At 40.2% G+C, this 12,597-nt stretch overlaps 1 protein-coding gene across 8 annotated transcripts in view; it reads right to left on the bottom strand.

Moving 5' to 3' along the window:
• Positions 1 to 12,597, bottom strand: part of MLIP (muscular LMNA interacting protein) — a 104,884-nt gene that overhangs the window by 14,595 nt on the left and 77,692 nt on the right. For 7 of the 8 annotated variants that reach the window (XM_079297684.1, XM_079297680.1, XM_079297679.1 and 4 more), the window contains 2 exons: positions 8,885 to 9,010; positions 5,088 to 6,101 (listed from right to left, as the gene is read on the bottom strand). In XM_079297684.1, coding sequence (XP_079153810.1) covers positions 6,012 to 6,101; positions 8,885 to 9,010 — 216 coding nt within the window. In that variant the 3' untranslated portion in view covers positions 5,088 to 6,011. Of the gene's footprint in view, positions 1 to 5,087; positions 6,102 to 8,884; positions 9,011 to 12,597 lie in introns of those variants that run through there. The other variant, XM_079297681.1, reaches the window with a different exon arrangement.

Here is a 12,597-nt window from a genome sequence, read left to right as displayed (position 1 = left end):
GGTGCCAGACACAACATCTCCGTGTTAAGTGCATGTTTCTGGGTCTCCTGTTGAGCCTAAGATACCTTCAAGTTCTGTTGCTAATTCAATGGCTTTGAAGATACAAATTGATTATGTTTAGAAAGTTATGATCTTTCTAAAAAGTGCTTCAAGAAAAACACCTTTCTTTAAAGATGAGCTGAGCTCTAGATGCATTTTCTGAAGGCATTATCCAACCAAGTCAAAAGTGACAGAAATGTCATCTAAATATATCATTAAAATAAATTAATCCCAAAAATGTCATAAAATAATATACAAAGAAGACACAGCAATATTAATCATTAATATTTTCCCAACTAGGAGGTCCAATTTGTAGCTCAGCACTAATGAACTGACTTGTTTACCTCTGATATCTTTTCCTACACCAAAGCAATTTTTATGGATCACAGATAGTAAATTGATTGACCACAATACACCTACACAAGTGCAGCATTTAAATATCAAAGTTCAAAAGAGAGAAAGAAATTGTCTCCTAGAAAATAAAAGCTGCTGGGATGATGTCTGGGAGAAAAGTGTTTTTCCATGGCAACCTTGAAAGGCTGCTGTATTCACAGAATGTCTGTTCCCACTATGCTACTATTAATCAAATACAAACTCCAATGAGTAGGAGATTGGATGATGAAGTGAAGACCAGGGATTTCATTTTAAAAATAATAAATATCCCCTTTAAATATTCTACTTACCTATGAGCCTGGAGATCTGCAAGTGATTATGAAAAGTTGACACTCTTGGCATGACTACATTTAGTGGTTTCAAGAAAATTCCATTTAGACCATTTAGGAAAAAAATTAAATTGGCTTGAGCACAAAGTTGGACATTAAAGAGAACTTCTCCTCTGCTACTGTTATAAGTAATGCCTGACCAGACAGAAATGGTAATTTTTTAACATTTCTCACAAATGCTTGCAAAAAGGCAGTTCCAATCCATTTTCAAGGCTGTGCTGCTAAATATTTAACAAATAGGGAGATTTTCACTGGGGTATTCATAAATTGTGCATTCAACCCTTGCTGACAGAAAAGTCTGAAAGTCATTAAGGACTTAGAGGCTGAGGGAGCTACACCCACTCATTTCTTGCCTCTTTGCTTGGGCAAGTCATTCCTTTCTCCTTCAAAAAATAGTTGATTTTCTAAAATCTAGTGGTGTCTGCCATAACAGGTACTTACATCTATTGTGCCTCCTATAAATCATAGAATCTTTGAACAGCAAAGATTGGAAGGGCTCAGCCTTTGAGGGAAAGAGAGCCTAGGTGAGGTTACCTAGCACCCTGTCCAAATACATCTCAGAAAAACCACCTGTGGTGGGGACTGTACACATCCCTACAGAGGTTGTTCCAGTGATTGTCCCTCTCACAAAAAAGTCCCTTGTATAACAAGATGAATCCTCTCCTTCTGCCAGCTGAACCTATTGTACCTTATCTTCTCCATGTGGATCCATGAGAAGAGAAAGCCTCTGCCCTCTCCATAAGTGTTTTTTAAGTACTGGGATCTTGTGAGGAGGTCCTCCCTGACCTTCCCTTTTTCCAGCTGACATTATCTTACACCCCAAACCAACACATGACATGATCCTGGTTTTAGGTCCTCACCTTATCCAGTCTCCCTAATATAAGACATAGGTAATCATTTTAATTGTTTCCATTTGCCATTTCCAAGGGAAAACTTGTTTAAGGTAATTTTTTAACAATAGTGCAGATGGAGAATAACTTCATTCACTGTGACCTTCTGTCCCTGTACTTTTAACATATTAAGAAGGGTTATAAGAATTTATACCAGCAGGTTTTGCCCTCTAGTGGAAGGTGAAGCAAAACACAACATGTAATTAGAAATTCAGCATTCCATAGGTTGACCCTGTGGACACTGACCACGTGTTTACTGGGTGGCTGGAGAGACAGCAGGTAAGTCACTACATACTATTCCTCATCCTAAAGGATGAGAAGTGAAAAGGGGAAACTCCAGAGAACTAACAGAGAAAAATAGTCCAGGTTTAGTACAGAACAGAACAAAATTCCCATGCTGTTGAGATGTTGTTTGCAGAATGGGTCTAACTGTTTGAAATTCCAACACCTTATCCTGTATCTGCTGTGCTATTTCTGCTACTGCAAGTATTTATGACAATAAATTAAATAATTTCTTTTTGAAAACATTAATACCTCAGACTTCAGCTGGGTGGTACAGGAAATACTGTTAGGAATTTAATCAGCATATACTGATTCAAATGTTAAATATTGATCATGAGAACAAAATCAAAATTAATTTTCCTTCAGTTATCAATGAATGTTAATACAATAGATGAAAACAGAAGCATTAAAAAATTCTAAGTGGTATTTGCTTTTGGGGTGAAAAAAACTCTGTTTATATTAAAATAGCCCACTATTGACATCTGATTATTCTGTTTGCCAAGGAACAGTTGACATGATATACCAAAAATTTACGTAATCTTAATTATCTTCAGAACCTTTTTCCTGACTTATTCACTTTTCTATTCAAATTTCTGAGTTTTTGGCATTGTTTTCATTAGCAACAGTAAATGCCCGTGTTAATTGTTTGTGTGGATGCCTTCAATGAACCAGGAAACTTGTTAAAAACATTTGATTGTAAAATCTTTTCTGCCAAAGTAAATATGTCAGCCCAGTCAGTAAAAATTTAAGCAGAACTTTTGTCCTGTTTAAACCAGTCTCTCAGATATGAAAAGGTGCTTTTGTTCAGGCTGTCTCAAAGACAGAATGGAAGCTTTAATTTTAGTTCTGGTTCATCCTCACAAGTGGGTAAAATTGTTAATTCTGTAAATCCCACAGGATGGAAGGGCCAGTATCAAGCACTATTGACATTGCCTATGAACCTAACTGTGCTTCTGGTATGAAGAGAGAAAGACATTTCTAGGTATTCCTTTAGAGTCTGACAGATGATCAACATCTATTCTCTGCAGAAATTATACATTTTTCCAAAGCAGTCTTGACTCCCTGTCAAGTGTGCCTGAAACTAGTGGCACACATTCCACCCTGGTACTTTCCCAAAGAGGAAACCATGACATAGCCTAAAGAAGCAGCACCCAATGCCCACATTTTAACCTCTTGCATCCCAAAGTACACTCTACATCTCAGAGTGGGATAGTTGCTCCTGGAAGCAATGTATGATCATTTGCAGCCAGATTCTGTGTTAGAAAAAGAGAAAATAGAAGGGATGCATCTGAAAGGTTCCAAACAGCACCTTCTATGAACTTCCACAACTGATGCTTTTCTAGGGCAGGAGCTCTCTTGAGATATTGTAAATACTGTGTGTCAGCTGCTCATCAAAAAGACTTCAGTTAAGGAATGGAACACAATTTTCACCTTACAAAGCTCATTAGCCACACCTGTTACCCACACACCTTGGACTATAGAAATTTTTGTCCAACTTCTCCAATTCTTTCTCAAAGAAGATTAAAAATTTCAGCAATAGTATAACTCACTTTGTACTGGCAAGAGAAAACTGCTTGTCAGGATGACAGATAGAGCCACTGGAAAAGTCTGTATTTCTCTCAGATCAGTCTCCCTTTGCTCAATCACCAAGAAAAAAATAAATACCTTATTACTTGAGTGTGGGTAAATGTTAAAACTAATCTGAGGGATCAAATAGATTATTCCTGCTTTAGAGAAGAAATAGTTTGAATGAAGAGTGGTGGGAACCTGTCCTAGCTGGTCTAAAGAAAGCAAGACCCAAAATGAGCTGTGTCAAGGAATGGAAAGCTGTAATATCCAGGGAAGTTGGACACACAGGCTCATCTGAGATGCATCTCCCATAGCACTTGCCAGCACAGAATCCTCATGACTCAGATGAATTTTGCCTGCAAAGGTCTTGAACCACACTATACTTGATGCTCACCTTATTGCACAAAATGTTGTGTTTGTATGGGCTATAAGGATTCTCATGAACATCACACACAATGGAAGAGAAGTGGCTGAAAGGTCCAGGGTTTGGACAGTCAGTGGGGGAGATGGATGGAGGACACAAAGGATGGATGGAGGACACTTAGCTGGAGGAATCAGTTTAGTTGGGTACAGAGGGCGTAGGAGACCAGTCTTCTAGGCAAAAAAAGAAAAGTAAATGCAAAAAAAAATCAATGGGCACAAAAAAAAGAAGTTTGGGCAAAAAGCAAAGTGCTTGTCTTGCACCATTTTAGGGCTCTTAGGTCTAGATGGTTAACCAGGAAAGGTACTGAACTTTCATGCCAATACAATCGATCTACACTAAGCACTTTTATCAGCATGAAAGTGCACACACAAAAAGTTCCAGTAGATATCCCTCCCATTAAACCAGTTGTACTTTGACTGGGGTCCAGTGCATCTCCCTCCTGCAGCTCAGCTGGTGCTCAAGGTACAGAAAAGGAAATCCCTGAAGGATCCTTTGCTAGGACAAAATTATTGTGTTTGGGAGATTTAACGAAACAAGATCAAAACTGTTGAAAAAAGACTGTTTGAAAGGTACAAAAGAGGTCTGTATCTGTATATCAGCAGGAGCACTCCATGAATTTTAGCAAGACTCCAACGAGGCTTTTGAGACATTTAAGTGTTAAATTAGTGAATATGAATACACAATATTTTTTGTCAGTAGTTAATAGTGTTTCTGGTTAAGAAAACCCAATATATAAGTTCCTTTTGTGCCTAAAGGATAAAATCCTTTTTAAAAAGAGATTTTCAAAATATTTGGGATAGGCTCAAGGAGGCATACCCAGGTTTTGGTGTACATCTTGCACTTAGATTTTGTCAAGGCTGTTGACACAATACATCCTGCATTCTCACCCAGTTGGCTGGCTGTCTAGACCAGGAACTCCACTGTGCTGTGCCTTTGAGCCAAAGAACCAGAAAATTTGTGACAAAAGCTGTGATTAGTTCCAGCAGAAGCTAATGCATTGCCCACCAAAAGAGTGAGCATGAGCAAAGAGCAGAGCAGAGCCTGGCAGCAGCCCAGCCACTTCACACCAGCCTTGCCTCCTGCCATGCCTCTTCAAAGGCACCAGTCCTGCTCCTGTTAATGATAAACCTTGGCAAACTGGTCACACGGGTTCACACCACATGTAGCTAATATCTCTTTAGTTCATCCTTATCTTTCTTCTTCCATTGCCCTAAGTAATTTATTTTTAAATGACAAAGGGGTCTGTAAACATTCTTGCTAATAAATATTTGCAAGCACATGAATTGTTTAACATTTGTTATGAGTCATTTTATATGATGTAACAGAATGCTTAATCTTCCTCCAAAAATTTTTTTGCTTCCCCAATTTAAAATTTCAATCTTCATAAAGCTGACATATCAGCATTGCTGCAGAGTTATGCCCAGTTCCAGTGTATTTCATGGTTCTTTTTGAATGAAGTGGAACACACTTAGAAAATTTCTGGGATGCTACTGAAATGTACCAAGAGGAAAAAAAATTCTTTCCTATGATGGGGAAAATACAAACTCCAGTAAAGGCATATAAAAATGTGGGAAGCTTGATACTTTTTGGTTGGAACCTCAAAAATATTACACTATCTATAAAAAATGTTTGAGGGGCAGATATCCACTAGGTAACAGTAATACCAGTTGTATAGGGGGAAAAAAGAAGGTGGCATCATATGATAACATGAAAAAAACATCAAAATAAATCGGGGCTTTTCCTTGGTTTATAAATTTTATTGGCATATGAGTGTAAATCTATATACACTGTACCCAGAAGACAGATGATGAAAGATATTTGTAAGCTGAACTACATCCTTTCCAGATGATCTTTGTTAATTTGAATATTTTTTCTCTGTTAATTACTTTGGATTATCTGCATGAGATCATCTACCTGTTAAAGGAAGAACTACAATTTCTTTTTAAAGGAAATGGACTTTTCCACACAGCGACATTTCCTAATGAAATGAAAAGCAAACAAGGTACTCTCTGGTGTGCAGAAAACACAGTGTGTTCAACAAAGGGATGTGAAGCTGGAGGTCAGCAGTTACAGCTGGCTGCATCATTATGTCTCAAACTGAATGTCACCCACATAGTCACCAGAGCTCAGTGTCACACTGAGAGGTTTGGCAGGGCAGGGAGGTACTGCAGAGGTCTAGGAAAAATCAAAAGAGATAAATTAATAAAGCTGAGGCCATGTGGGATCTCACCTACTCTCTAGCCTCCTCAAAGATGCAGTCTGAAAGGCTCTGTCCTTTCAAGATGGGCTCATGAAGGACAGGAGCAGTGTTACCTAGAGAGGTTGTTGCTGGCAATGGTATTAGAAAGAAAGGAAAAGAAAGCTCAGAGAGGGGAGAGAATAGAAATGTAAGAGCTGAACCTCCCAGCATGACTGGGAAAATCTTCAAAGAAAAACAGGGAAAATCTGTAACAGTATGAGCACTTTGGCCCACAGCCAGACAATGCCTGCTAAATTCTTATCCAAGAGCAGATTAGCACTGGCTCTTTCACAGACAGCAGAATGCCTAGCTCCCAGTCTCCTAGTTTTAATTCCCAGCTCTTACATCCCATGACAGCAGTAAATTTATCCAATTTGGGGGAAATATTGGTAGGAAGAACTCCCTCTCTTTGGAAGTCAGCCGCCATGCAGCCTTAAATGCTTTTACTGAGAGCAGGTGAAGGGGGAGAATGAGTCATTAGTCTTTACAGGCTAAAAACCTCATGGTTAGAGACAACCAGAGCAATTTTCAAGCTGTTGTCTTGGCACCAAGCCCAGTTCCACAGTCAGTGCTGCAGCCCTCCTTCAGGCACTAAAACCCCTCAGGAGAGTTTCACAGGTGCTGTAAGACTGTGCACATCCTCATTTGGGCATCCAGGTCTCCTCCACCCACAAGAGATATAATATCAGCACAAGAACATACTCTGGGAGGCAGGAGCTGAAATTAAGAGCATATGCTGTCTTGTTCAGCACTTCAGTGTTTTCCCTAGATCCACATATTATTATACTATTAATTGACCACATATGGGAACATATGGCCATTTCTCACAAACAAAACCAGTTTCTGTTAAGTGAATCCATCTGAATACAAGTCACTACTTCTTTTTTCATAATAAAGATGTCTTAATAAAGATCTTCTAAAAAAACAAATACTTTACAGCAATTTGTAATATTACTTAGCTTAGTACCAATTTACAAAATACCGATTTATAAGTACTATAAAGCATACAACATAATTCAACTAAATAAAGCAAGCAAAACTGAACCTATTAATTGTTACTTTAACTTTTTCACCTGTTAAAGACAGTGCAGTATTTTTTTGTTCATTTTAATGTGTAGCTTTTATATAAATTAATTTTGCCTTCTGTTGTAACAACAACAATGTTGGACTTATTATGCTGTCAGTATTTGTGCCCCAGGTAATTTATAAAGTTTCCACAGTTAGCTTGAAATGTCATACTGTTTTAAGCTCTGGTAATATTTGTCTGAAAATATGAAGTATGGTGATTAACTAATCCTTTCATCAGTAAAACTCTAGCCAGCATAATCAGTGTCCAGTCCTGATGAAAGGGAGGTCTGAACTGCCCCTGCCTTTGCAGGAAGGCTCTGCTGAGCTGGCCTAGGGCAAAAGCAACAAGTCCAGATAACTCTCCTGCTCTTTCATTCCAGGAAAATGGCAGCACACTACCTTGGCAACAGAAGGCTTTCAGTAAGTTAAAGCATGAATAACTCACTATCAACTCACCTGTGGTCACTGAACTCAAATATTCACTTTCAACCTCAAAATTTCAAAGTCAAATTGTAAATCACTATTTTTTTCATTTTTTCCTATATTTATATAAACTGTACATTCTATAGAAACCTTCTGATGCCACCCATGTGTTGCTGGAACCCACACATACCACAATTATTTTCCTCTGTACTGCTGCAGTACTCTTGAGGAGTTCTTGGATTTTTCTACATCAAGTCAGAGTTGTGGGGAGGAATGGAAAGAGCTAAAATTAAATTTTTAATCAAATTCCATTTTAAAAAGAAGAAGAGATGACTGCCATTGCTAAAAGTCCAACGTGAGTAGAGAGGCATAGGAGCAAGAGAAATTCATTTAGTAAGGTACTTTATTCACATCATGTCTGACAAGAGAACTATTGGCTTCCTTTTGCTTCCCTGCAGATGGAAGATTCAGAGCATTCTGGATAGCATGTACAATGCCCCTGTACAAACTCTTACAGGGACATTCAGGTTGCTTATCATATTTAAGGGTTTTTTTCTCAATAATGCACACAAACACAAATGCATGAGGAAAGGCTGTCACAGCCATTTATCTGGAGTTTCTCTGAGAATATGCCTCAGTCAGGCTGTTATAATGCCTCAGTGAGGTCAGCACAGCTCAAGGTGTGTTTTTGCAAAGCGATCCTATGGCTTCATGCAGAGGGCTGTGGGACAAGACAGCATCTCTGCTGCCCCACCATCACATGGGGTAGAACTGTTCCCTCAGTCTGAGCAGGGACATGGACACAGACCTGGGGGAGACACGGACCTGGGGGAGCACTGGAAGCAAAACAGAAACACACTGAGGCTCCTCTGCAGCCTCCTTGGGTGAGGAAGTTGTGAACCTTCCCCAGTCCTGGCTGTCATTTCTGTCCAGAGAGAATTCAGTTCTGAGCCCCAGATGAAGGAAGCACTTTCTGGTAGATATGATCTAGACATTTGTTTGACAGGGAAGCAGAGGACTTCAATCCTCTTTTTTTACAATGTTTCTTACAGACTTCATTAAAAGGTCCTCTCCCCAACATACAGGTTTTAACATCATATAACTTTGGGAAAAAAAAAATTAAAAAATGAAAAAAGAGACCAGGACAAAACAAGGATCTATGTTTATTCCTTCATCTTTAAGGAAACTAGTTGAGGTTACAAAAAATTTCAGAGTGAGAGCTACTCACCTGCTCAATATTTTGATCACTGACTTCTTCAAGGTACTTTTTGAAAGGATTGGGTTGATAGGGCTCCTCCTTCTGCTGTGCACTCTTTCCTTTCACCAGCACGGGACGAATGACACCAGGTTTTGTCTTGACCAATAGCACACCCAGGAGAAAAGAGATGGAAGAAGAATCACATAAAACACCTTACCATTTACAGAATATTTGTTAGACAAGTCAATTCTGGAGGGGCTGTACTGACTGTATTTTAAAGTATTTTCTTAATGACATGTTTCACCACCAAAATTATTTGGGTGTCATGCTGGACTGGACTAATTCTAATACAGATTGTGGGCAAAAGTGCCAAGTGCTGCTTTTTGGGACAGAACTTCATCATTGGCATGTGTTTATTACTGACAAAAAATAACCACTGAGCTGTCAGACCACGGTTTGTGGGTTTTGCTGGCTGTTATTTTTTTCTGGCTGCTCAGCTGCAGCTTGATAAGTTCAAGTCACACTTTCTGCACAGCCACACCTCTGCTTTCACACTGGGCTCCTCAAAACAGCAACTGTGAAACAGGGAAGGACAATCTGTGATGCTGTTAACTTACACCCAGGCAGAAGCATGTTAGGAAAAGTCTTGATGGGGAATAATAACAGTGATTGCATGCTGCATTCTATAGTCACTGAATCATGTAGGCTGGAAAAGACCCTTGCAATGATTGAGTCCAACCAAAAACCTAGTACTGCCAAGTTCACAACTAAACCCTGTACCTGAGCACTCCATCTCTTAAATACCTGCAGAATATTATGTGCAATAAGTAGAAATTTTAAGACAGAGTACTAAAAGTGGAGATTTACTATTGATTTCAGGTACTGTAAATGATACAAATGTAGAATAGAATTGTCTGGATTGGAAAAGGTCTGTAAGATAACAGAGTCCCACCAATGACCTACCACTGCCAAGTCCTACAGTAAATTATATCACTAAGAGCCACATCTACACATCTTTCAAATTCCTCCAGGGATGGTGATTCAACCACTTCCCTGTGCAGCCTGAAGAAATTTTTCTTAATATCCAATATAAACCTTCTCTGACATGACTTGAGGCCATTTCCTCCTGTCCTATCACTGCCCCCCTACAGCTCCTTTCAGGCACTTGTAGAGAGTGTTGAAGTCTCACCTTACCTTCCTTGTCTCCAGGCTGAGCACCCCCAGCTGCCTCAGCTGCTCCTCACAGCACTGGTGCTCCAGACCCTTCCCCAGCTCCCCTGCCCTTCCCTGGGCTCTCTGCAGCCCCTCAGTGTCTTTCTCACAGTGAGGGGCCAGAGCTGGACACAGCACTCGAGGTGTGGCCTCAGCAGTGCTGAGCACAGGGGACAATCCCTGCCCTGCTCCTGCTGGCCACACCATTGCTGACACAGGCCAGGTGCCACTGCCCTTCCTGGCCACTTGGGCACACCCTGGCTCATGTTCAGCTGCTGTGGATCAGCACTCCCAGGTCCTTTCCCACTGGGCCCCATTCCAGCCACTCCTCCCACAGCCTGTAGCTCTGTGTGGGGTTGCCATGACCCAAGGGCAGGACCCAGCCCTTGGCCTTGTTGAACCTCATCCAATCAACCTTCTCCCATCCACCCAGCCTGTCCAAATCCCTCTGCACAGAATCCTCCTACCCATAAGATCAACACTCAACTTGCAAACTGGCTGAGGATGCCTTAAATTCTCTCCTGCAGATCACCAATAAAGGCACAAAGCAGAATGGGCTTCAATCCTGAGCCCTGGAGACACTCAGGGCCACCAGCCAGACTCAGCTCTCCTCCCCACCTATGTCTGAGCTTGGCCATCCAGCCAGTTTTTCTCTCCAGCTCCCTCTGAGGTTCCCCCAGCTGTGGAAGCTCCTCTGTGCACTCCCCTGGAGCACTGCACTGCCAGCACTAGAGCCACTCACTCGGGGACAGAGTCACAGCATCTTTAAGGGTTCCGTTGGAAAAGTGCAATTTTAGAGAATCTGGTCAGCACAGGCATATGATACCCATCATTTCAGACAAATTGGATTAATTAATCAAGAAAATTTCGTTGGTTAGCAACCAGCCAACCAAAAAATTTGACTATTGACTTCTCAATGTAGTATATCTGTGATTTTTTTAAAAAATTTACAGTAAAATCTGACAAGATGGATTGTGGCATAAACTCTAAATGGAGGCTGAGGGATAGTTTTAAAATACACATGTTCAGTGAGCCAAAAACAGGAAGAAAAAGTATACTTTCTCACTGGAATTTTCAAAGTAGTCAAGTCTTCAAAGACATGCAATTGAATTTAAACTTTTTAATGAGTCAGTTGTATTCTCCTCTCTTATGACTAACCCACAGAAAATAAATGGTCTCTGTCACAAATTATGTAGGTAAAAACAGGACTGCCATTGAGCTCCTTCTGTGGTTGCAGCACAGAGGGGCAGCTTGCCCAGCTGGGACTGAGAAATAAGTGTTGTCACAGCTCCCCATCCTCAGTATCCAGCCAGGTACAAAAATGCAGAGAAGAAACTTGATTCACTATTAAATTTATTTCTAAAATACATATGTATACTTAATAACCCCATACTGTCTATTTATAAGAGCAATACACTTTATCAGTCAGTCTGGAAAGAGATGCTTACTATGAAAGTAAGCTTAAAATTATGCAGCTGAGATTGCTGGATGTAGAACATAAACTGGGTCATGGATCACCTTAAAATCTTCAGGCATCCAGCAAGGACAAAACAAGAGGGGTGTCCATGGTAGGGGAGGGTGCAGAGGGTGTTCTGTACTCTGCTTCTGCCCTGGGACAGGACAGAGCACAGCCCTGGGGCTGAGTTGGGGGCAGCAGAGGCAGGCAGCAGCACACTCTGCAGAGCAGGCTCCAGGGAGCAAAATATCTTCCCTTAGATTTCTGTTTTCTACTCTCCCTCCTCTCCACAGATTGGTGCCCTTTCATTTCTCTCAAGTAAGAAAAACAATCAACTGAAAGCAAAAATATCAGCCATGCAGTGATGCTGGTTTTTTAAGAGTAGCAACTGTCAAGCTGCACCAAAAACCTTTTCATTACCAAGATCAACTTTTTCAAAGATGCTTATTTAATGAATTTATAATCCATAGTTAATGACTATATCTTTGTAGGATTCACCAAAAGATACTTATTTTTTCTATGAACATTTCTGGAAAGCATCCGTAACATATCTGGGTTTCACCATAAAGGTAAATATAAATTTAAAAAGAAAGGCACTGTTGCTTTCAAGTCATTATTATGCAGACAAAGGATATGTGACCTTCTGGCACTCCTCCACACCATGTAACCATGCAATTAAAAGTCCATTGTGATACCTGAAATCATCAAGGATAGGCTACTCTCCTTTTATAAGAAGTCTCTTCCAAAAGCATGCTGTAGAAATGCTTTTAAGGAAGCATTTTCTAAACAACATCATGTACTCAAGTGCTGACTGAGTCATATGTTTATGTCAGACTCTGCTAACAGAGTGACAGATATCAGCTGGCAAGCAGAATTCTAAACACTTTATTAGCACCCTGACAAGCTATATAAAATCTTTGATCCGAAACTAAGTACTCAAACTCTTTCTTTGAAGACAAATGCCACAGCTGACATGCTGAGAAACAATCTAAAACTAAGTTTTGCCAAGGAAACTGTTGGTCTTCCTACAACAACATCAAAAAAAAATGGTAAAGGCTGTTATGGTAGCACTGAG

Source organism: Erithacus rubecula (assembly GCF_903797595.1).
Source record: "Erithacus rubecula genome assembly, chromosome: 2".
In the NCBI taxonomy this organism is placed as follows: Eukaryota; Metazoa; Chordata; class Aves; order Passeriformes; family Muscicapidae; genus Erithacus; species Erithacus rubecula.
Note: the sequence above shows the minus strand (reverse complement) of the source record. Positions and strands in the feature narration are given on the sequence as shown.